Source organism: Hyaena hyaena, unplaced genomic scaffold (genome assembly GCF_003009895.1).
Source record: "Hyaena hyaena isolate Hyena2069 unplaced genomic scaffold, ASM300989v1 scaffold_272, whole genome shotgun sequence".
In the NCBI taxonomy this organism is placed as follows: Eukaryota; Metazoa; Chordata; class Mammalia; order Carnivora; family Hyaenidae; genus Hyaena; species Hyaena hyaena.
In genome coordinates, this window is record NW_024080906.1 from 1,548,528 (window position 1) to 1,574,597 (window position 26,070).

The 26,070-nt window shown below is 35.4% G+C and overlaps 1 protein-coding gene across 2 annotated transcripts in view; it reads left to right on the forward strand.

Moving 5' to 3' along the window:
• The window catches only part of USP25 (ubiquitin specific peptidase 25), a 143,789-nt gene that overhangs the window by 73,180 nt on the left and 44,539 nt on the right, over positions 1-26,070 (forward strand). For both annotated transcript variants that reach the window (XM_039245902.1, XM_039245903.1), the window contains exons 9-17: positions 4,923-4,996; positions 9,532-9,680; positions 16,209-16,336; positions 16,717-16,812; positions 18,123-18,281; positions 18,877-19,103; positions 22,916-22,986; positions 23,642-23,870; positions 25,218-25,418. In XM_039245902.1, coding sequence (XP_039101833.1) covers positions 4,923-4,996; positions 9,532-9,680; positions 16,209-16,336; positions 16,717-16,812; positions 18,123-18,281; positions 18,877-19,103; positions 22,916-22,986; positions 23,642-23,870; positions 25,218-25,418 — 1,334 coding nt within the window. The remainder of the gene's footprint in view (positions 1-4,922; positions 4,997-9,531; positions 9,681-16,208; positions 16,337-16,716; positions 16,813-18,122; positions 18,282-18,876; positions 19,104-22,915; positions 22,987-23,641; positions 23,871-25,217; positions 25,419-26,070) is intronic.

Here is a 26,070-nt window from a genome sequence, read left to right on the forward strand (position 1 = left end):
AAAAGCACTTCATTTAGTTTATCCTATACAGGACCCCCAATTGCTTTTTCTTGGTAGCCATAGAAGAGTGCCTAAATCCTTGTTCCTTCTGAGGGGGCCATTTTATCCTGATTTTGGAGATCTTGCTTATTATTTATTTATTTGTTAATTTTCTTTGGCTTCTAGTCACCTTTTTTGATCTAGTAACAGATTATTTCCCCTTTTTCTAAAAACCGTTTTAAAAGCAGCTGAAACATTTCCATTCCAGTTCATCTGAAATCTTAAAGTTTTATTTGAAATATGTTCTCCATGTTCATTTTCCCATAGTTTTCTATCTGTTCTTAACTGTTTGTGGAGCTAAAACTGTTTCTGAATCTCTGTGCTCTCTCTGTGTAAAATAGAGCTTCCTCGTTGGTGTGGCATGGCGAGCTATATATGGGTGTGAGGAGATATTGATCCTATTTCTGTGACTATGAGAAAATATGTCTTCTTACCTTAGAGTCCTCTGCATATATTATATATATACCAAAGGTGTTAAAAAGATTGGGAAGCCGTGACTCTGTCACCTGTGCTAGACCTTTGAACTCCTTGTGTGCCAACCTAATTCCCAAGGTTAAGATGTCCCTGATATAGATTTTCTGTAGTGATTTCTTTTGGCTTTGTTATTTGTGTCAGTCTATCTTTATTACTGCTTTTATGCACGTGGTGGGTCTCTCTCATTTTTGTTATAGGAGCTTCATGTCTTTTTAATTGCTCTTCACTTGTGTTCCTTAAGTTGCTGTTGGCATAACCAGTCTAGGCCCCTGAGATTCATAGTTTAAATGCAGGGCAAAGAGGGACGCCTGGGTGGCCTCAGTCAGTTAAGTGTCTGACTTCAGCTTAGGTTGTGATCTTGGGAGTCTGTGAGTTCAAGCCCCACATCGGGCTCTGTGCTAACGGCCCAGAGCCTGGAGTCTGCTTTGGATTCTGTGTTTCCCTCTTTCTCTGCCCCTCCTCCATTGACACTCTGTCTCTCAAAAATGAATATGTGTTAAAAGCATTAAAAAAAAAAAAAATAAATGCCAGGCAAAGAGTAGGACCTCTGAGAGGTTAGAAAGAACAAGGTAAATAATTTTTCAAAGACTCCTACCTGACTCCTTTGGAAAGGTCAGTGTTCACCACAGATCTGTAGAGAGCAGGCCAAAATTCAAGTAGGAAGATTTGAAAGGAGATTTGGAAAGAACAGAATTGGTAAAGCTACTCAACATTCGGTTCCTTCTGGCAAGTCACCAGCCTGGTAAGTCATTGCTCTTTCCGTGGACTACATGTGTGATAATAAGGAGAAAATCCAGGAATGTTTATTTTCTACATAAAAATAAGAGGCCATTGGAAGGAGATTCCCACTAATATCTTACATCTAAAGATTCATATATTTTTACATCAAGGGAGATAGTCTTTGGATCATTCTTCTTTCCCATATCAGTCTTAAGTCCTTTTTATTCTCACAGTATAAAATATATAAGGTGTGAAGTAAATTTTTCCTGTAGAGTTAAAATGCCCAAAGACTAAGTATATGTAGTAGGAGAGGATACATTGCTTTTGGAGTCAGATTTGAGTTCACTTAGCAGCTTGAGCACTTACCAATTCTGTGAATTTGGGCAAGTGACTTAACCTGTTTTACAGCTTTATTATTAGTAAAATTGAGGTAATTATAGTACCTGTTATCAGATAATTTATTATATTACCAGATAGTCCAGTGACAACAGCCCCAGAACTTTTAGTCTTATATTGTTAGCTGTGTGTAGTGGGTGTGAGCAAGGAATCCTGCCCATTCTTTTGCTCAGGCCCAGGGGTGACAAGGCTCTACCACATCACCACTTCTGGGATCACACAGCAGTGAAAGTACACTGGCTTTCAAAGTTTCTGCCACACGTTGCTTCTGTTCACCTTTTGTTGGGCAAAGCAAGTCATGTGGTTCGCCTGAGTTCAAAGTGAGTGGGAACACCTTACACTCATTAAGATAGCTACCATCAAAAAACCCCAGAAAATAACAGCTGTTGGGGTGGATGTGAGGAAATTGGAACCCTCATCCATTGTTAATGGGAATATGAAATAGTGCAGCTACTTGGGAAACATCATTGTGCCTTCCTCAAAAGATTAAAAATAGAATTACTGTTCAATAGAGGGAATACTTTCAGTGTATATGTATATTACATCATCACGTTGCATACTTTAGATTTTGTCACTTATGCCTCATAAAGCTGAAAAAAGGATTAACTATATGATCTAAGAAGTCTGCTGCTGGGTCTTGAGGAGGTACTTGTTCACCCATGTTCACAGCAGCGTTATTCACAATAGCCAAATGGATGGCTATTGTGGCCAAATGGATGTCCATGGATGAACAGATAAACAAACTGTGGTATACATACAGTGGATTATCCTTAAAGAAGGAAATTCAGACCCGTGCTACAACATGGATGCTAAGTGAAATAAAATAAGCCAGTCACAGAAAGATAGACACCATATGCCACTTACATGATGTGTCAAGAGTTGTAAAACTCAGGGCGCCTGGGTGCCTTAGTCGGTTAAACGTCCGACTTTGTCACAGGTCATGATCTCACCACTCGTGGGTTTGAGCTCCGCATCGAGCTCTTTGCTGACAGCTCAGAGTTTGGAGCCTGCTTCAGATTAGGTGTCTCCCTCTTTCTTTGTCCCTCCCCCACTCACACACTATCTCTCTCAAAAATGAATAAATGTTAAAAAATTAAAAAAAAAAAGTGGTAAAACTCATAGAAACAAAAAATAAGAATGGTGGTTGCCAGGGCCTGTGTGGGGAGAGAAAAGTATGGAGTTTCCCAGCGAGTGTAGAGTTTCAGTGTTGCAAGATGAGAAGACTTCTGGAGATTGGTTGCATAACAGTATGAATATACTTAACACTACCGACTGAACACTTAAAATTGGTTAGATGGTAGGGGCGCCTGGGTGGCTTAGTCGGTTAAGCGTCCGACTTTCGCTTAGGTCATGATCTCGTGGTTCGTGGGTTCGAGCCCCGCGTTGGGCTCTGTGCTAACTGCCAGCTCAGAGCCTGGAGCCTGTTTCAGTCTGTGACTCCCTCTCTCTCTGATCCTCCCCTGCTCACGCTGTCTCTCTCTCTCTCCCCTAGAAATAAATAAAACATTTAAAAAAAATTTGGTTAGATGGTAAATTTTGTGTTCTGTGTATCTTACCGTAATTAAAAGTTTTTTAACTTTTAAAATTTTAACTAACAGAGCCTGGGTGGCTTAGTTGGTTAAGCATCTCATTGTGAGGATTTTGGCTCAGGTCATGATCTCACAGCTCCTGAGATCAAGAATCCCACATCGGGCTCTGAGCTGAAATGAGGAGCCTGCTTGGTTGGGATTCTCCTCCCTCCCCTGTCTCTCTGCCCCTCTTCCTCTCTCTGTGTGCTCTCTCTCTTCTCTCTCAAAATAAATAAACATTTGGGGCGCCTGGGTGGCTTAGTCGGTTAAGCGTCCGACTTTCACTTGGGTCATGATCTCGTGGTTTGTGGTTTCAAGCCCCGCATTGGGCTCTGTGCTGACTGCCAGCTCAGAGCCTGGAGCCAGTTTCAGAGTCTGTATCTCCTTCTTTCTCTGACCCTCCCCTGCTCACGCTGTCTTTCTCTCTCTCTCCTAGAAATAAATAAAATATATATATATACATATATATATATTTAAAAAAAACAAAATAAATAAACATTTTAAGAAAGTTTTTAAAAATGTAAATAAAATGTGAGTGGGAAAATATATCTTAACCATGTACCTGAAACTAGAGAGCCAGAAATCTTTTTGCATTTATTTTTTGAGAGTTTTTCATTTATTTATTTATTTATTTTGAGAGAGGGGCAGAGCGAGGGGGCCAGAGGATCAGAAGGGGGCTGTGTGCTGATAGCAGTGAGCTTGATATGGGACTTGAACTCACGAACTGTGAGACATTGACCTGAACCAAAGTTAGCTGCTCAACTGACTGCCAGGTGTCCTGGCCAGAAATCTGTTTGAATAGCACTGACAACTACCAAACTACCCTCTAGGATTGTTGTGAGGATGAAGTGAAGTCCTTCCCACCAGTTGTTTTAAGCAGTAAATGGTGATGCGCATTTATAAAGACACCCTTTGCCCATCCCTCCCCCCTTTTTTTCTTTTAGCAAATCAGTTTTGCTAGTTTAAACACAAAATTCATGAGGATAAATTCTATACACGTTAGTGGATACCACACACTTCTATGTAGTAATGCCAAGATAAACAGTGTTTTTAGAGCATAGAGAATAAAACATAAAAAGTAAAGATTAAAAAAATTGTCAACTTCTATTTGCTCCAAGTGAAAAAGAAAAAAAAAAACCCAATGTGTGTGTTAAATAATTTGGAAAATTCACAAATGACTACTTGTGCCTGCAGCATGAAGGATGGAGTAGTTCTTTAGCTATTTGGGTCAAACCTGGTGTTTTGCTCCTTCACTGGTAACAGGCTGTTATTTTTGAATGGTGTGTACTATTCTATCTTAAATTTGGGACATGACCTATTAAAAGTTTATAGACATTTACTCTAAGATTGGCTTTTCTTCCCAACAAATCCAAATAAGCATGTATTGCACAGACTAAAAGTATGAGATCAGAATGAACAATGATAATGAGATATCGGCACTGCATGAGCATAGGCTCTGTCAAGTCTTACTGGAATGTTGTGCCGTTTTAACCCTTACAACAGCCCTTTTGAGTTCATTTACTATTATTATCCTCAGTTGACATGTGAAAAAATGGAAGGCTAAGTTTAAGTGCCTTGTCCAAGGTGATGTAAATAGCAGCCCTGAGTGAGTGATATCACATAAATGTCACTGTCTTGGCATATATTACTGATCTTTTAATGTTTTCTCTGTTACATACAGATACAAAACCTATAACCACACTTATGTTTTATCCCATGCTCTAGGGATGAAGAGAAGCCAAAGAATCCCATGGTAGAGTTGTTCTATGGAAGATTCCTTGCTGTGGGAGTACTTGAAGGTATGGTTACATATGTTTATCTTTATTACATTTGAAGAGATATTATTATCGATATAGCTCATCTTGATAGTGACTCCTTATTTGTTAACTGGTTTTTAATTTTAATTTGACTTACTTTGTCTAGTGGTTCCTGTTGCATTGTTACCACTAATCATTTACACAGAAAAGACAGAATTGAGTAAAAGAAAAGGAAGATACAAGGTCCATTATCATATGCTAATTTATACTGGGTTAATGTTACCTTAATATTCTTTCCCTGAGAAGGCTTTTATGATTCTGTGAATTGTTAGGGTACAGGGATTAAGGGGACAGTCATTTTTGAAAATAATATTGGAGTTGAATACTGGTTTTGGTATGATAATCACTGTTTCTGAGGATTTCAAGTCTATGAATGTTGAAATCTGTGTTTAACAATGCAGCATAATCAGGGTATTGCATTTTTTGGGTGATTATAAAATTCTTCAGGTTCTAGTTTTCAAGAAAAACGTATACTCTTGAAAAATCATTTAAGAATGACATTACTCTATCTACCTTAAATGCCTGTTACTTAAAATCTGGGTCTGACCAGTTACACTTTTTGATTTTCCTAACAAGAGAAGGGAAAGGACTCATTAAATATACTTCAAATACTAATAATTACTAATTCCAAAGCATTAATTTTTTAAAAAAATTGAAACATTTGAAAATTTTTCCACATGGCCCAGTGCATCAACTTTTGGAAAGTTAAATCACTTGAAGATAAAATTTGGAAAATTGGTTTTCCTTCAGAACCTTATTTAATTGATTCCTATGAAGTTTTGTTTGAATATAATTTTATAGTTTGTAATTCAGAAAATGGCAGACATTAACTCAGGATTTAGTCAGGTGTTTTAAAGGTTATACTGAGGTATCGGTACATTTAAAAAGTTTTTGCCTCAAATGCTTAATATTCATTATATAAATAATGGGATATTTTCCAATTTGGATTGTCCATACTGTCCTACTGATTTTTACTTGAAGTAGAAGTATTTGAAGCAGTAGAGTAGCTCTAATCAGGTTGACTGTACACTGTTTACATCTTTTCTGCTTGTGTTACCTTGATTCTTAAAAGTGATTTATTGGGGTGTCTGGGTGGCTCAATTAGTTAAGCCCCTGACTTGGGCTCAGGTCATGATCTTGGAGTTTGTGAGTTTGAGCCCCATGTTGGGCTCTGTGCTGACAACTCAGAGCCTGGAGCCTGCTTCATATTCTGTGTTTTCCTCTCTCTCTGCCCCTTTCCTGCTTGCTCTTTCTCAAAAATAAATAAACATTTAAAAAAAAAGTGATTTATTGAAATAGTTAATTTGTCAATCAGTGTTAAAGTCCTTGTAATGGGCTACCTAAATGTGATTTTAGTACATTTTCATGTGACCTTTGGTTTCTTGCTCTTAGCACTTTCACATATATCTTCTTAATGCTTTTTTTTTTTTAGACCAGTGGCTCACATTTGGAGGTGATTTTCATTTGCTTACTAAAGTGCCCTCATTGCAAAAGTTCCTCAACTTTTCCAGAACATCTAGTCTATTGATCCCTTCATTTTTGTTCCTCTCGGCACTTTTCTTTACTTACCTTCTTGCCCATTATGATCATTCTTAGAAATCTCTAACACTCCCTCTTCCCCATACCCCATCCACTACGTCTCTAGCTGTTCTCTGACCATCCCTGAGCTATTCATTTTCTCTCCCTGTGTACTGAGTACCTGAATGTTGCTGGGGGAAAGTCACTCAGTGGGTAAACTACAAATGTTTTATGAATTTGTAACAGATGCTAAGTGTCACTGGTCCCAATCCTGTGACACTACCTGGCAGTCTTACTCATCACTGTCTTCTATCCTGTTTTCTGTAATAATGATTTTTATCTTTTTTGTTTTTTAAAAAATTAGAGTACATTTGCACACACAAGCGTGGGACAGGGGCAGAGAGAGAAAGAGAACCTTAAGCAGGCTCCACACTCAACATAGAGCACCAACACGGAGCTTGATCCCAGGACCCTGGGATTGTGACCTGAGCCAAAGTCAGTCGGACAGTTAACCGATTTAGCTACCAATACCAATGCACCCCTTACCTTTTCTGTTTTTAATCTAACTTCTCTGTCTCTTCATTCTCTGAGAAGGACCTTCCTTCAGATTTTATGAATTTACCATGAAGCTACGAAGTCTAACCATTGGTCCTGTCTAAGATCCTGAATCTAATTTTGTTCCCAATTTTCTATCCTAGGTCTTAAAAACAAATTTCTCAAATACGTGAGTTTCAGGCTCCACAACCTAGATCCCTCCTGGCCTCTACCACATTCTTTTCATTTGTCCTTCCAGATAATAAGGAATTATTTACTCTTATATCAAAAGCCTGTTGTTTATACGTGCTCAGAATCTCATCCCTTCACACGTTCACTTGGACCTTACGTGCATTGTTATCTTGTTTTTTTCCTGTATTTTCAGTTTCTCTCTCCACTGTCTTCCTCATCAACTTTTAGATGTGGTCTAGTAACTCCCATTGTAAACAAAAAAGAGCTCCCTTCACACAGTCTTTTCAGTTAATCTCATTCAGTTAAGAGAGGAATTTGTTTTTAACTGCTAAGCCCCCATTTATTCAACCCATCCCACTTTTGCTTCTGGCCCCAGACTTCTTCTAAAAGAGATCTTTCTAAGGTTATCAATTTCTAATATGTGTTCAGGCTGTCAGATTCCACTCAATTTTCATACTGAACTGTTATCGACTTTTCATGCTATTTATTCTTTGTTCCTTTTCTTCTTCTTTAAAAATTTTTTAACATTTATTTATTTTTGAGAGACAGAGTATGGAGCAGGAGAGAGGCAGAGAAAGATAGAGACACAGAATCTGAAGCCAGCTCCAGGTTCTGAGCTGTCAGCACAGAGCCCAACACGGGACTTGAACCCACAAACTTGCGAGATCATGACCCGAGCCGAAGTCAGATGTTTAATCAGCTGAGCCATCCAGGCACCCCTGTTCCTTTTCTTCTTCACTATTCAAATAGTCCTTAAAAACACATCTCTGGCCTCTATAGTATCATATTCCCCTGGCCTTTTTTTCCCCCTCTACCTCTGAGAGTCCTCTTAGAAGCTGTAATTATAGCCTCTTCTTTTATCTAAATGCAGCAGATCCTTGGGACTCAGCTTAGGCTCCCTGCCTTTTCCTGTCTGCCAGTTCCCTCGGCAGTCTCATTCACTCTCTTGATATACTGCTGCCAGTAGCCAGCAATTCTCTCATTTATAGCTTCAGACCAGAAGATTAATTTTAGTTACAGACTCATATCCAACAGCCTTCTCAACTTGAAATGCCATGGGCCATTCTAAAACAATGATTGCTACTACTGCCTTACAACAAAAGGAAAAATTCTCTGCTCTTTCTTTAGTGGAGCCCCTGTTAGTACATAAGCGATCAATTGAGTTTTTATGCTAGAAATCCAAGTATCATTCTTGATACCTTCCTTGTTCTTCTAACCTCTTTCCTGCCAATGAGCCACTGGTCAATCATATATACTCCTTCCTGGATATGTATATAAAAATTTCATCTGCTTCTGTGCACTTTTACTATTAACACCCTATCCCACGCTGCCTTTATTTCTAGATGGATTCTTAAAAGTCTCTTAACAGTCTATCATCTGTTTAACACAGAAGCCCTGAAGATGTTTCAAAGATACAAGTTTGATCCTCTTATTCCTAGATTTAACTATTCAATGACTTTTTGTTTTACTCCAGATATATTGAGGAAAAAAAATTGTTAACAAGGGCTTATAAGGCTTTGTAGATTTTGTCCCCTTACCTGATCCTGATTCTTCATTATCATCTTCCTATTGCTCCCCTAAGGTAATATTGTCCTCCCCTTAAGTCTTCAAACATGCCAAGTTCTTTACATCCTTGAAGCCTTTGCATGTATTGTTCCTGAGCCAAGAGTTTTCCACAGCACCCTGACACTCTGGCCTGGCTAACTCCTACTCACCATTCAAGTCTCAGTGTAAATGTCATTGTGCTATGGAGGTCTTCTCTGCTCTACCCTCCAACTCTAATGACTAGGTTAGCTCTCCTTTTCATACCCTCTCACATTACTCTGTTTTACCACACATTTTTATAGCATTTATGATGATAAATAATTTTTTGTTCATAATTTTATGTACAGTTAATATATGTAATGTCTGTCTTCCAAAAGAGGCTGAAAGTTTCTTCAGCTCAGGGACTATATATTTATCTCTTTTATTCACTGCTATACATATTCTCAGTGTTTAGCACAGTATCTTGTTCTTAGAAGGTATTTTTTGAAAGAATATATATATTTACACACACATACATGTAATTACTTTCATACGTACAGGTGTGTAATTAATATCTGTGGCTCAGTGTGGATATGCATATGTGCATGTGTAAACCAATAAGAAAATTACAGTGACTACTCGGTGGAACATGATCAGAGTTATGGATTTTAGATTCAAGAGGTCATTCATACACATTTACTTTCAGTGGCTAAAAGGTCATATTGAGTAACAATTAATTTTTCCTATAGGAAAAAAATTTGAAAATACTGAAATGTTTGGTCAGTACCCGCTTCAGGTCAATGGATTCAAAGATCTACATGAGTGCCTAGAAGCTGCCATGATCGAAGGAGAAATTGAGTCCTTACATTCAGAGAATTCAGGCAAATCAGGCCAAGAGGTGAGTTTAGCATCTTCATTATTCCTTTCTCCCCAGGTCTTTCTTATACTGCTGTAAAGTATAATTTAAGGCTCTAATTATACAGCTGCCTAATAATTGAGTGAATACTCAGATTATGTGTTTGTATTTAATTATGGTAATTTAGACATTTGGGAAACCTGCACAAACAAGTCTGTAATTTTATGTTACATTCTCACTTAAACAGTTTAGCTTAAAATTTTCTGTTAAAATCCTCTTTTAGGACATTAAGTCTGTTTAGACTTTTTAGGGAAGATACCAGTTACTGTAGCTGCTGGTCCTGGAAGTGAAGAAGAAAAACACTGATAGTAGGGTGGAATTTTATATAGACATATGTTACTAATATCAAATAGTGTTGAAGGTTGTCTGGATTCCTTTTTTGGTAACATTACTGTGTAATTGCATGAAGAGCAGATGGAAGATCTTGGCTTTCTCAAGAAAGCTATAACTTGAAAAATATAAACCTGTTTGTTTCCACTGATCTCTGTCTTGCCACCTATCTGTCTTTTCATTCTTGTCTTAGGATCCATCTGTATATCCATCCATCATCCATAAATTCATCCATATGTGTTTCTAGAATAGAAGGCAAAGGACAGATCTTATGCTCCAAAATCACTTATCATTAAGCAACTGCTGCTAGTTGTCTCCTTGTACGCTCCATGCCTAGGGTAGGATCTTCATATGTGTCATTCTCTACTATATCCCTAGTGGGTAGAACGGTGACTATGGATAGAATTATATAATGACTGAAGGAATGAAATGTCTCAGTGTTACCAAAAAGGTGTCTGAGGACTTTATCCCTGAGTAGGTCCGTAATAAATATTAAGTGATGATATCTCTGTGTTTATCTAAAAAGGGACTGAGTTCTTTTGTATTTGAAAATAAATTGCTTTTATCTGAATTTGTGCCTTTTTAAAAAAAAGACAAAATTAACCATTTTTTGTTCTTCATCCTCATTTCCTTCTCTTCCCTTATATACTCAACAGAAAAAAAGAAAGAACATTTACTATTTTTTGGCTTTTTGCTTTTAAGAGTGGGAAGACAGCGGGGAAAAAAGGGAAAATATTTAAGATAGTTTTGCTCTCTACATCATAGATCATCTACTTTAGTGAGTCTCAGCAGATGCCTAGGCCCTGCTTCACAGCTGTCAGTCAGAATCTAGGGTAGGGGTGTAGTCCTTGGGCCCACAAGCTCCACCTGTGATTCCCATATAGACCTCCAATCAAGAATATTTAAATTAATGGGGCACCTGGGTGGCTCAGTCGGTTAAGTGTCCGACTTCAGCTCAGGTCATGATCTCACAGTTCGTGGGTTTGAGCCCCATGTTGGGCTCTGTGCTGACAGCTAGCTCAGAGCCTGGAGCCTGTCTTCGGACTCTGCATCTCCCTCTCCCTCTGACCCTTCCCTCCTCATGCTGTCTCTATCTCTCTCTCAAAAATAAATATATTTAAAAAAAAAGAGTATTTAAATTAAGCTTTTTTATTTTATTGATTGATCTCTAAAGATTGGGACTCTCCCAGGATCCTAAAATGGAACAAGAAAGCAGATTCCCCTCCCCACTCCTCCAAAGTGTGATCTGTTTTCTATTTAATAAAAGGATGATGGGTTGGGGCAGGGAAAGGAGGGATGGCACTCTCCTTACACTATCAGACTAGCTTATAAGTGAAATACACATTGGTTTATTGGTAAATAATTTAGAAATTAATTGGTAAATCTCTCACATATCCACAGCTTTTAAAAATATTTGTCTTAATTGAATATGAACTTCATTGTTTATTTTAAAAAATCTAGTTCTCCATCTTTGGCTTCATACCGTGAATGCCCTATACTGTGATATCTATTTTCTGTCTAGGTTTTTACATCCAACCTAAGGGGTGCAGTGGTTTGTTGCCTCTGAATGCAGCAATTTGTAAGCAGTCTTAATAATAGCAAATTCAATTACCTGTGATTCCTATTACCAGTTGCCTAGATTTACGGGATACAGTTTCAATAATTTAGCCTGATTTAAGAGACTATCACTGACTAAAGTAGACTGTCTTAAAAGTTTTAGTAATGTGCTTAAATTATAGCCTTATTTCATTATGTCCTTGAGAATGATGTTTTGTTTCTTAAGTATCTATAAACACCAATGAATAACATTTTAGGTTTGTTTCTAAATTGGCATAGTCCCTGGTGATAAAGCCTTTTATCTCCTACACTATTATTTAGTAAAAATTATTGATTTTACTTTGATACAGAAAACATCTCTTTCCCTGAAATAGCTGTGGTCTAGTAATATAGAAGACCTCTAGTCTCTTGAATCACTCATGTTAAAATATCCAGTGTTGCCTGTGAAAGTTTAAATTTCTGGAATGACATTCCAAGAGACAACTGAATAAATTAAAAATGATTGTATATAAGATAACTACTTTAAAATATTTTTATAAATCAAATTTTAAATTTTAATGAAGTTGTATGCAATTTATGGATGAATAAAACTGTCTAAGAAACCCTGGATTTTTTGCCAATTGGAGCAAAATAATTTCAAATGGTAAATACCTCACTTCTGGTTTGGGTATTTACTACAAATAGTGTGTTGCACATTTTCTTTTGATTATTGCTATTCACATATAAGTGTTTGTTCATATGTCCTACGACTTGCATTTTTCACTCACTAGCATATCATGAGCATCATTCCATGTCAATGTATATATGGCTTTACACCATCCTTTTTAAAACCTGCATAGTATCAAATAGCCTGTATTTCTAAAATTAACAGATTTAATTCTGTAAGGCAGTAGTTGGACAAAGAATAATTTTGAAGATTGTCTTTCTATAAATACTCTTGAGAATTTAGGAATGAAGGATAGGCAGAAGTGGGATCTTTGGATCACCAGGCGTACTCATGTAAAAATATAAGTACTGCCAAATTTCCCTTCACAGAGCTGTACTAAGTTATAGTCAAAGTGCTAAAAGAAATTTTATGGAACTTAAAAAACTAAATTAGAGAAACAATACCTACCTGTACCATATTAAGCATATATAGATATTGTATGGGAAATTTGTCTTTAAAAGTGAAAGTGCACTTATAGTCTGTAAAATCTTGCCATTTGCAACAGTGTGGATGGAACTACAGGGTATTATGCTAAGTGAAACAAGTCAGAGAAAGACAAATATCATATGGCTTCACTCATATGTGGAATTTAAGACACAGAACAGATGAACATAAGGAAAAAGAAAAATAATATAAATATGGGGGGGAGGGGCAAAACATAAGAGACTCTTAAATACAGAGGACAAACTGGGTTACTGGAGGGGTTGTGGGAGTGGGGATGGGCTAAATGGGTAAGGGCACCTGTTGGGATGAGCACTGGCCATTATACATGGGGGATGAATCCCTGGAATCTGCCCCTGAAATCATTACTGCACTGTATGCTAACTAACTTGGATGTAAATAAATAACAACTTTTTTAAAGAGTGGAAGGGAAAATGGGTGAAGCCAATTAAATGACTAAAACTCATTTTTAGTTGAAATGGAAGTTTTTGCTTTTCATGCTTAACTTATATCCTGGGTTTGTTTGGTGTTCTGTGGGAATCTGAAATGATATGTCTGCTCTTTCTGTCTGCTGCTCTCTGTGTTCATGTAATCTCACAAAAGCAAGGTATTTAAAACATATTAATAGAAAAATTAGCTGTTAGAACTCATAAAATTACTACATTCTCTCCAGAAAATATTTCTGTTAGATTTATAGTTATATTAAGTTCAGGAGCATTTTTGTTGCCCATGTTGATTATGTATGTGGTTTTTATTCACTGCCCTAATCTGTTAACTTCTCTAGGTTTGTTATACAATATAATATAATATATAATAATAACATGTGTTTAGAGATAAGAATATAAGCTTTATTTTTACCTTTAGTGACTTGAGTCTCATAAGCATGTCATGCCAATTAGAGAAGTAAATATAGTTATTTTATTGAATGCAAAAAATATTTTGAAAAAAAAAATCTGATTGTTGTACATGTACAGTTCTAGTTCTCTACTGCTATACTTACACTAGACAAACCCATAATATTTACTAAGATGAATTAAGGGAATGTCTGGCTGTCTCTTCTTGTTCCACCAGCTTTAGAATAAGAAAGTGAAATCCTTCCACTCTTGTAATATGAAAAAAAACCTGTCACTGCTGTTAGAGTGAATATATTCACAACAGAGACATATTACATAACTATTATGAACATTCTTTCTTAAGGTATGGAAGTTATTTCCTGGACTTTCCATGGTCTGCAGAGAAGCATATGCCCAATTTGGGTGATTTTATTTCTATTGGCCATGGTAGGTTTCCATGAGTTAAAGTATGTAACTATTTAATTTTAATGGTTGACATTTAAACTACTGCTAAAAATATGAAACCTACTTATTTTAGTATCATAAAATGAAGTAGAGAATATTATTCTAAGGCATCAAAAGTTTTCTTTGATATATATACATAGTATGATTTAATTTAAATAGTAATTTTAGGTGTGCCTTAGAATTATCTAAAATTTTTTGCCAGTGCCATGTGAGAACAAATAAATAGGCAGACTTTGCTCAAGAGATTTTAAAATTTAAGAGGTGCTTCAGTGTTAGCTCTTTTGTAACTTTCTAGTCAACTTCAGTTTTAGTAGCCATATAAAATACATTTCTTAAACTTCAACTTTTGGTTAGAGATAAACCAAATCTAACTGAGGAAATTGCAATTCACGTAATCATAATTAGCATTTTGGGAGGGAGAAATAGTTTTGAATAACCATTTACATTTATTAGTTTTATTTAGAGAAAAGTAGAAACTTTCAAGATCTTAGTCAAATTCAGTTTGCCGAATGTGTATTGTTCCTGCTTTTGGAGATGTTTGAATTTAAATTAGTGTACTCTTAGCTTATTAGTGTGTGGTGACATTTTGTGGCTCTTGAAAATATCACACACAGTGTGTGACAACTACATTTTATAGGAGTACATTGTACAGCTTATAATAAGCATTTAAAAATATTACGTTATTTTGTACTTCTGTATTTGGTGATACATAAATTTTTGTTCATTTCTCTTTAACAGTATGTTTTTGTAGTTGGGGCATCTGGGTGGCTCTGTTGGTTAAATGACTTACTCTTGATTTCAGCTCAGGTCATGATCTCACGGTTTGTGAGACTGAGCCCCGAGTTGGGCTCTGTGCTGACAGTGCAGAGCCTACTTGGGATTCTCTCTTTCTTCCTTTCTCTGTCCCTTTGTGCTTGCTCTCACTCTTGTTCTCTCTCTCTCTCTCAAATAAACTTAATAAAAAATACGTTTATGTCGGTGCACCTGAGTGGCTCAGTTAGTTAAGCATCCAACTCTTGATTTTGGCTCAGGTCACGATCTCATGGTCATAGGATCTGCCCCATGTGTCAGCATAGAGCCTACTTCAAATTCTCCCTCTCTTTCCTTCTCTCCCCCCGTCTCTCTCTGCCCCTGTCCCACTCGTGTGCATGTTCTCTCTTTCTCTCTCTCTAAAAGTAAATAAATAAATATTTAAAAACATCTTTATGTAAAATCTTTTTATATGAAAATAATTTTCTGATGTTTTGTCACATTTCATCCCTAACTAAACAGTTGCCAAAGTTTGGGAGGAATTGGCTCATCGCAATAAAGCATTTAATATTTTAAACACTAATCATTTAAAAAGATTTTAAATATAGAAGTTACCATTAGTATAAATTTCATATTTGTTAGTAATTTTTTTAAGTTAGTCAGAATTCCAGTAGGAAAATTAAATTAAAACAAGGAAATATCAGTTTCTAGTTTTTATTGTGAGAACTGCGATCATTTATGCTATAAGAATATGTGTGTGTGTGTGTGTGTGTGTGTATGTATGTGTGTATACACTAAATCTTACAAGTTGCTTTGTCAAGGTTTTTGAACGGTGGTTGATTGTAATAAGTGTATGATCATTTCTGGTAGTAATAGATAATATTGAAGAAGCCAGAGACGAGCTATTAAACCATAATTTTAACTAATGTCTGTCTCTTTAGGTTAGAAAAGTTTTTAAGATGTTTATTTATTGATTTTGAGAGAAAGAGAGAGTGAGGGAGAGAGAGGGAGAGAGAATCTTACATGTTCTGCATTGTCAGCGCAGAGCCTGACTTGGGGCTCAATCTCACAAACTGTGAGAACATGACCTGAGCTGAAATCAAAAGTTAGACACTTAACCTTAATGTTGAGCTACCCAGACACCCCTTGGTTAGGAATTTTAATGCAAAAAACTATCATGGAAGAAGGAGAGTTGTTAGAAGATTTTTTTTCTTTCCTGGTTGTGTATTATACCCATCCATAGATTTTTCAAGAGGTGTGGAAAGCTTTTGGGAAGAAGTTGAATTTTAACTAATTTGCATACCCAGTTAAGTTTTGTGATGTCAGCAGAGATGATACATATAAAAATGCCAGTGCTATCACCCTGTGCCTAACATTGCAATGGAGAGAACAAAAGGTTATAATAAGGTTTGTGTTGTTTTCTTTCAGCATTGGTTTACCAAATTACCACCTGTGTTAACATTTGAATTATCAAGATTTGAATTTAATCAGGCATTGGGAAGACCAGAAAAAATTCACAACAAATTAGAATTTCCTCAAGTTTTATACCTGGACAGGTATGGTTTAGAATACAGCATGACTTAGTTTTACAACTGTTTAGTAACCAAGTAAAGAATTACTGTGTTTAGAGGACATTTTTGTCTAATTTCTTTAGAATTAATCGTTACTTTTTTGCATATGTCTAATACTATTTGTCAAGGAATGTGGAATTCTCTTTAGAAAAGTATAGTTACTGGGAATAATGTTATAAGGAAACTAAAAAATTTATATTTGTATTACAGTTGTCACAATTTTAAAAGATCTATTCTGTGTTGTCTGATACGTTATTGTAAAATGTTAAATGAATGGATCTTCTGTGGTATTGACTAGACTTAATACTGTGTCTATTTCTATGATATTTAGAAATGGTAATGTTAATTTTTCTTTTTCCTGATAGATATATGCACAGAAACAGAGAAATAACAAGAATTAAGAGGGAAGAAATCAAGAGACTTAAAGATTACCTCACAGTATTACAACAAAGACTAGAAAGGTATTATAGCTTGAAGAAGTTACGAGCTAACTATAGGAAGTCATACTTTTAGTGACTCTCTGGAATCTTTCATTTTAAATATGCTTTGGGTGATTTATAATTCTAGTAGTAATCACTCTAGATTGATTTTTTGCTTCAGTAGTTTAGCTTTGAGTTTTGTTAGGAACTAATTTATAGTTGACATTAATGATTATTTTACTGTTTAAATTTAAATATTTTCAGTGTCAACTGGTAATGCTCATGGTACTAAAAGTAGATGCAAAGTTCAGTGATCTTTAAAAAATCCAAAAAACAAAAAGGGGGTGGGGGGTGGGGAAGGGAACACCTGGCTGGCTTAGTTGGTAGAGCATGTGACTCTTGAACTCTGGATCATGAATTTGAGCCCTACATTGGGTGAAGAAATTACTTAAAAAAAATACAAAGTTAAACCAATCTAAAGTTTTCTTCTTGTAGGAGACTAAAAATTGCTCTTAAGTTTCCATTAAAATGAATGGTGATAGGGTTTTTCTCCTTAATACAGGGGATATACAAACTCAGATGCCTACTAGGGCCTCATGGAGGCTTTATAAAGAAGGGAAGCAAGTATGTGTAAGCTGGTCGGGGAGGGAAGCCTAGAGGGCACATCTCTGGGGGGAAGAAGTACCTACTGCCTGCCCCAGTGGGTGGTGCCAGTGTCATACCACGTGTGAATGTCTCTCAGTGTTTTCAGAATTTTCCAAAAGATGCCAGAATCAGACAGTCAGAAATGTTCTGTGATTCAGACAGAGTCTGCAGGCTGAAATGTGGCCTGATATGTCCGAGCTTGCAACCTTGGATTAATCTGTATTTCTTATTTTAGTATTAATTTTCAAATTAATAGCCCCAAATTTCTAAACAAAAATAATGTGTCATATTTCAATAATCTTTTATTTTTAAAGGTATCAGTAATCATATTAAAAATTAATCAGAGGTAAAAGATAGGATGATAATGTTAGTCACACTCTTAGTCATGAGACCAGATGACAGATCTAAAAATAAAAACTATCTCAGGATGTGGAACTGTCTGTTTTCATTTTCCTATTGGGTTACAACTTCAAGCAGCGTTTAAAATAGCAGTATACGGACACATTCAGTTGTAATCAGCTTTGTTTTCATTAATTTGGAGAACATTTAAGTTATTTTCAGTTTTAACATCTTCATTTGAGAGCAAAATTAATTTCATTGTTGAAAGATTTATTAGAGTGATTTTGCCATGTTTTATAACAATTATCGTAAACAACCAAATGTGTTTATATAAAGCTAAAAGCACTTGTACATTTTATGGTTCACAGATATTTAAGCTATGGTTCGGGTCCCAAACGATTCCCCTTGGTAGATGTTCTGCAGTATGCGTTGGAATTTGCTTCAAGCAAACCTGTTTGTACATCTCCTGTTGATGATATCGATGCTAGTTCCCCACCTAGTGGTTCCATACCACAGACGTTACCAAGGTAAAAAGTTTTCGTTCTACAGGGGCCAGCTCTGTTACCTATATAACACAGTAATAATCGATGCCTTTAAAAAGATTTCATAAAATGCACTTTGTGATTTATTTTAGTGGACTCTAAAAAAATATTAGATTCACCTAGAAGATTGCAGATCTTCTGGGTGCTTTCTTATTTTATTGTTTCAGTAGATTTTATGGTTGTGAATTGAAGTTTTCATCGTTATCTATTTCCGTTTGGAATTGTACTTTAGGTTGTCTTGGTAATATATTTCCACCTTTTATCCATGAAAATACTGTTAACTAGGTTTTTTCTGTAATGTAAGCAGATAAATATTACATAATTCCGGTACACATAGGATTTATCGAAATGATTAAACCATTTTTTCTGTAAAGCCACCATTTCATCATTATAATAATCTATTCCTCATAAATTGGGAATCTCACTGGATATTAGATTAATCCACGTATTTCTCTTTTTTTAAAGGGGTTTTCTGTTTGAAAATATAAGCCATTTTAATACTGTGTGTTTGGCAACATTTTTCTCCAGAGCCTCAGTGTAGAAAGTTTAATAATAAATATTTTATGCATTAAAAATACAGCACAGCGGAACAACAGGGGCCTCCTTCTGCAGAAGTGCCGAGCACATCGCCTGCACCGCTAGCTGCCGTTTCATCGAGGTCGGTCGTACATAAACCCTTCACGCAGTCTCGGATACCTCCAGATCTGCCCATGCATCCGGCACCAAGGCACATCACAGAGGAAGAACTTTCTGTGCTAGAAAGCTGTTTACATCGCTGGAGGACGGAAATAGAAAATGACACCAGAGGTAGGAAGCTTCTCACCACCGTCTCATTTGGATATGTACAATGTTAAAATTGAGAAGGGAAATCACTTCTGGATTTCATATGTAAATATTGTAATGTATTTTTTTTTTAGGAAGTTTTTTTTTCTGTAAGATAAACTAGTCTGGCTACCCGTTTTTCTGATTGTAGTATCAGGTTCAGAGAGACCAAAAGATTTTCCCTGGGCTACTTAGTTGATTAATGACATAACAGATGGTCTGACTTTCTAGTTTAGGGCTCTAAATTTATATCAAATTGGTATTCACAGCTACTTCACTGGTGAAACATCATACAGCATTAAATTTTGTATTTGTCAATTAGGCCCTTCCCCTAATGTTTGTGTAATGAGTTAAATTGATAAAAAAATTTTTTTTAGGTTTAAGAATTAGAAATGTGAGTTTTAATTTTCAGTATGCTCTAGCAGAGATTTCTAGGTATGTTCTAATAGTTCAATGCCTGTCTGTTATGTGTTTTAACTGGCATGCAGCAAAATTAGAAAATAAGGACAATGCTCTGTTGGGAGTAGGAGTGCACACATGTGCGTGTGGGTATGTGTTGGTGTGAAATTGCCATCTGGCTTTTCTTGGTAGGAACTCTTCTTTATTCTGAAATTATGTCTTTGCTATTTTACTGTTGTTACAATATCCTTTTTCTTTTATTTTAACGAAGTCATTAATGTTTTATGATAGATTTTATTATACTTTTTCTTTGCATGTCAAAATATACTATGCAATTACCATTACTCAGTTTTATCCTAATTTTGTTTTTCTATGAAAAAAGTAAAAATCTAAGAGCTACTCTTTTGTACCAAAAGATCGGAATTAGGTTAAGCAATCTGGATTGTTAGATTTTAGATGCCCAACTTGCCTCTTTATAGACAATATGTAAATAAAGACCAGTCCTAATGTAATATAACATAATGTAAATAGGGTATGATTGTTGACTAATAGTGTTAGTGGCTGTAAACATTTCCCTTCGTATTTGTCATATATAAGGAAATTTTTTACATTTGAATTTATTAATAAACATTTATTGAGCACTGTACTAGGTATTGGATAATTTTCTGCTGGACTTGGCAGATTGTGTTTGTTTTTATAAGATTCCTTTCAGAGGGGTGGAAGCTAGGACACTTTTGACATCAAGGTAGTGATTGAGGAAGGAAAGAAATGAACAGATAGAATCTACTTTTTGGAGAAAACTGACACAGGTAGGTTACTGACAAGAGATGAGAGGGAGGGAGCAGTTAGGGGTGAATCTCTTTGTTTTTAATACTAGTGTGAATAGATAGATGGAGTGTACTTTTGAAAAGAGCAAACTGGTGGGAGAACAGGTCCCTATCTTGGAGGGGAAATAGGAATATGATGAGCCCACTTTTGGCCATTTTAAGTTTAAGGAACTTGGGAGACATTCATATGATAAGGTTTTGGACTTTAAAACTTGATACTTTGGACCTTAATAATACTGTGGATCAGGTAAGATTTTCCTTGGAATATTTATTTATTCTCTTTTATCCCTGTTAATTAGCTTTAGCATTATTTTTTTTTTAAATGAAATCCAATCTTATTAGTCCTTTCTTTTTTTTTTTTTTAAATTTTTTTAATGTTTTATTTATTTCTAGGAGAGAGAGAGAGACAGCGTGAACAGGGGAGGGTCAGAGAGAGAGGGAGTCACAGACTGAAACAGGCTCCAGGCTCTGAGCTGGCAGTCAGCACAGAGCCCGACGCAGGGCTCGAACCCACGAACCGTGAGATCATGACCCAAGTGAAAGTCGGACGCTTAACCGACTAAGCCACCCAGGCGCCCCAACTTTAGCATTATTTTTTAAACTTGTGTAATATTCCAACATCTGAGTAGGATATAATTTATTTAATTTCTATATGGATACTCGCTGCAAATGGTGCTGGCCCTCTACATACATATTGACATACTTTTGTAAGTAGGATATATTCTTAAAAGTGTCATTTCTGGGGGTGCCTGAGTGGCTCAGTCGGTTAAGCCTTCAACTCCGGCTCAGGTCATGATCTCACAGTTAGTGGATTCGAGCCCCACGTCGGGCTCTGTGCCAACAGCTTGGAACCTGGAGCCTGCTTTAGATTCTCTGTCTCCCTCTCTTTCTGCTCTCTGCCCTGCTCACACTCTGTCTCTCAAAAATAAACAGGAAAAAAATTTTTTAAAAAGTATCATTCTGGTCCAAAGTGTATATATTTCAAATTTCAAATTTTAAGAGTTTAAAAATTTTCCATCCAAAACATTGAACCAGTTTTTATTCCCATTAACTGTATGAAAGTGCGTGTCCTAACATCCTCCTAACATCCTCTTAACTTTTTAAATTGTGGTAGCCTGAAAGTTGAAAGAATAGTATTTTAGTGCCTTAATTTGCATTTCCTTAATTTTGAGTGAAGTTTTGTTTTTTTAATAAATTTCTCATTTATGACACTTACCTATTTTTTATATTGGACCATTTATCTTTCTCTTACTGCTTAATAGAAACTTTAATGGTATGGGTATTAACTTGTTGCCTGTAGTGTGTGCTGTGGGTATTATTTTCTCAGTTTGTCTTTGTCATTTGATCTGTTTTATGTTCATTTTGTTTTGTTTTCATAATGTAGATTTTCCTTTTTTTGAAAAAAAAAATTTTCAAGGTTATTTTTGAGAGAGAGAGCACATATACGTGCATGCATGAGTGGTAGGGTTGGGAGGAACAGAGGGAGAGGGAGAGAGAGAATCCTAATTAGGCTCCATGCTGTTAGTGCAGAGTCTCGTGTGGGGCTTGATCCCATGAAGCATGCATGAGATCGTGACCTGAGCTGAAATCAAGAGTTGGTCGTTTAACTGACTGAAGCATGCAGGTGCCCCTATAATGTGGTTTTTCTTAAGTTTGGAGAGAGAGTCTTTTCCTTTATGGTTACTAGATTTTCTGTCAGTCTTAGAAACAAAAGGTCTTTCCCCACTCTGAAGTTATTAATATTTTTATGTAGTCTTTCACGGTTTCTTCCTGATTCTTTACAACAGCTTCATAGTATAGGGTATACTGTAATTTTATCATTTCCTCATTAACAGATATTTAGGTTGTCTTTAGTTTTTTAGTTGTTAATGGGCAATATAGCTGTGAGTAATTTTGTAGAATGAATTTCTACTGGAAGTAGAGGTAGTAAGTTATTGGGAGTCTCAACATTATTTCCATTGATGATTATAAATTTTTATTCAGTTACACATATGTATATAGAAGGTATGTGGTAATGTTATTTTATTTCAATCCAAAGTTTTCCTATTTTCTATAAATATGTAAGCGGCTTTAGATTTCTTTTAATTTTTTTTTTTAGAGAGAGTAAGCAGAGGGAAAAGGCAGAGAGAAAGAGAGAGAGAATCTTAAACAGGCTGCATGCTCAGTGCGGAGCCCGGCTTAGGGCTCGATCTCACAACTGGGAGATCATGACCTGAGCTGAAATCGAGTCAGACATTTAACCATCTGAGCCACCCAGGTATCCCTAGATTCAGTTTTTATTGGAACTTTTCTTGGTATATTTGAACGAAGTTTACTTTTATATAGACTTGGCACATTTTCTAAATGAACCATACTTGTTTTGGTTTTGAATTCTACATTTGTGCTGTAGCTTTTATTAAAGAGAAGTATATTTCATCTTCTACAGATTCCCAATAGTGATGTTTTTAAGAATAGTTTTAAGAACTTTTCTTTATTTCTCTAACATATTGGTAGGTAAACCATTAGTCCCTATCTTATGTCTGTTAGAGACTTACTTGATGTTAATCATTAAATTATGTCTTCTCTCCTTAGATTTGCAGGAAAGTATATCAAGAATCCATCGAACAATTGAACTAATGTACTCTGACAAATCTATGATCCAAGTAAGTTAAATTTTGAGTTGGTAAATGCTATCAAAATTATTTACATATTTTTATTTATATTATTAACCTAATTCTTAACCTATTCTCCTAATGTGTTTTGTTATAAAATAGCTGATCTTAAAGATTCCATATTAATATTTCTCACATTGAGTTGTATCCTCATACTATATTTGTTTATTCTCTTGATTATTTTATAATAAAACCTAGCAAAAATTTTTAGAAGGCCTTAGTATTTTAAAAAAGTACAAGGAAGAAATTATATAGTCTGTTAAGGATGTTAAGATTGTAGGGGGAAGTATATAGGGCTCAGTTACATTTTAACTTTTGGTATACATTATGTAGGCCATGTTGCTAATTCATCAATTTATAATTATGAAGATTTAGCCAAATCGCACTATATAAAAATATTCATCATAAGTTCTTTATTTGAAGGAAATATATTTCAAAGTTTTGAAAATCATCCTATTTATATACACACTTTATTTATCTTCCCCTTTTTTATTTCACAGTGTAATTTTTTTTCAAAATTTTAATCACAGTTTTGTTAAAAACTTATTCTTCTGTGGTATTCTCCAATCAAATAGTTTATGGGTTTCATGGAATGTGGTATTAATAGACTCTTAACTGTGGTTAAACTCTTCTATTTCACATTTAGGTTCCTTATCGCTTACATGCTGTTTTAGTTCATGAAGGTCAAGCTAATGCCGGGCACTACTGGGCATACATTTTTGATCATCGTGAAAGCAGGTGGATGAAGTACAATGATATTGCTGTGACAAAGTCATCATGGGAAGAGCTAGTGAGGGACTCTTTTGGTGGTTATAGAAATGCCAGTGCATACTGTTTAATGTACATAAATGATAAGGCACAATTCTTAATAAAAGGTAAGAACATGAAATAAAGGGTGGTCTGTATTTTCAAATAAGTAGTCCTTGTATGTGACTCCAGTCTCTGGCGTGATTAAATAAGTGTGATTGACTCAGAAGGTGATTGGATATGCTTAGCAAATGCAATTGACCTATTAGAATTGAAGAGTAATATGATCAAGGCTGGCAATTGGAATATATTTTGTATGCAAAGCTAACTATTTAGTAACTATTATAAAATGTAAATCTGACCTGTTTCTCCTTGCTAAAATCCCTTTAAGGATCACATCATACATTGACTCATATTTAAGCTCCTTAACCTAATATATAAATAAGACCTCTATTTTCTGGCCTCTGATGGTCTTTCAGGCTTTATTTATAACTGTTGTCCATTTCAAACTTTATATACTTTACTGATATTCAAACTGCTTGTTGTATTCTCTTTACAGCAAATGATTTCCGATGTTTATATCTGTTTTTTTTTAATTTTTATTTTTTGGCAGTACTGTTATTTCTTCTTTTGTCTAATTTCTGCTCATCTGTCAAGATTCAAGTATCACTTGCTCTGCTATTTTTTTTTTTTTTACCTCTACCAAAAAATATCTCTCCTTGTATTTTCATAGCATACCTCTGTCATGCACTTATGTGTTTTGGAATTGTATGTTGACATGCCTTTTCCACTTCACTCTGATCTGCTTAGAGCAAGGGGCCATGCCATACTATGTATGTCTTAATAGTTTTATTTCTTGTATTCTAACATAGGCTTGACATATAGGAAAAACTTAAAGTTTTGTTGAAACTTACATAATCAACTTTCTAACACTAGCTAGGCAGTACACCTATGACTGAACACTGAAATGTATTTTGTGATTCAGTAACTCTTTTAAATACTACTTACAAATGTTTTTAATTATCTTGCTGTATTCATGAGCTTTCAAATTGCATATAAGTGTATTGCCGTACTTACCTGCTTTAGGTGAAAAAGAATTTTAATTCTATTTTGAGCTATATAAGGTTATGAGTTATTCTCATTTTGTGATAATTTTTATTTCATAAACAGACATCTAGTACTTTCTTACAATAGAAAAAGTAGTACTATGTAAATGAGTAGTAGATGATTTTGGCTTTATATCTTGTTCTATTTTTTTACTCTAAATTTAGATTAAAAGATAATCCCATAATGGACTATCAAATATTTGCATCATTGTTTTTCCAAGCATTTGTTTGTTTTCTTAGTTTTTAATATTGATTTTCTAAATATTAGTAATTCATACTTTAAACCCATTTGAAATGCATCCTATTTTGAGCTTTGTATTTTTCCTTTAATTCTTAATTTTATATTAGTTTTTGAAATATGATTTGCAGAGGAGTTAAATAAAGAAACGGGGCAGGCTCTTGTTGGAATAGAAACATTACCACCGGATTTAAGGGATTTTGTTGAGGAAGACAACCAGCGATTTGAAAAAGAACTAGAAGAATGGGATGCACAACTTGCCCAGAAAGCTTTGCAGGAAAAACTTCTAGCATCTCAGAAGTTGAGGGAGTCTGAGTCTTCTGTAACAACAGGTTAGTATAGTTGTATTAAATTATATTTTATTATCAATATATTTATTATTGGTATTTTATTATAATAATAAGATATGCTCATTTAAAAAGAAAACTTTAATTATCTTAAAGTATGAAGAAGCTAGTAAAAATCACGTGAAATTCCGTCACACAGAGATAACCACAGATAACAGTTTAACTTAACTCCTTTGCCGGGCACCACTATATACACATAGATATCTTTCTCAAGTTACATGAGAGGATTCTGCTAGCTCTTTCTTTACCTATACTGCCTACTTTGGGCTTGACCCTTGGCCAAAAGCATAGAAAAGCCATGAAACAAGCAAGTAATCCACACCTTTTCACTAGAGCTATCAGGAGAGTGAACTCTAGTAATTTCCTCTTTAGACAAAATAACACTATTGGTATATCTGTAAATATTTTGTGGAATTACACTTTTATTATGGAGCAACTATTTGATTTTTTCAGAATTTTTATTTTTATTTATTTTTATGGCTTATTTATTTATTTTGAGAGAGAGATGAGGGAGGGACAGAGAGAGAAGGATAGAGAATCCCAAGCAGCCTCCACTCTGTCAGCGCAGAACCTGAAATGGGGCTCAAACCCATGAACTATAGGATCATGACCCGAGCCAGCCCATACCAAGAGTCAG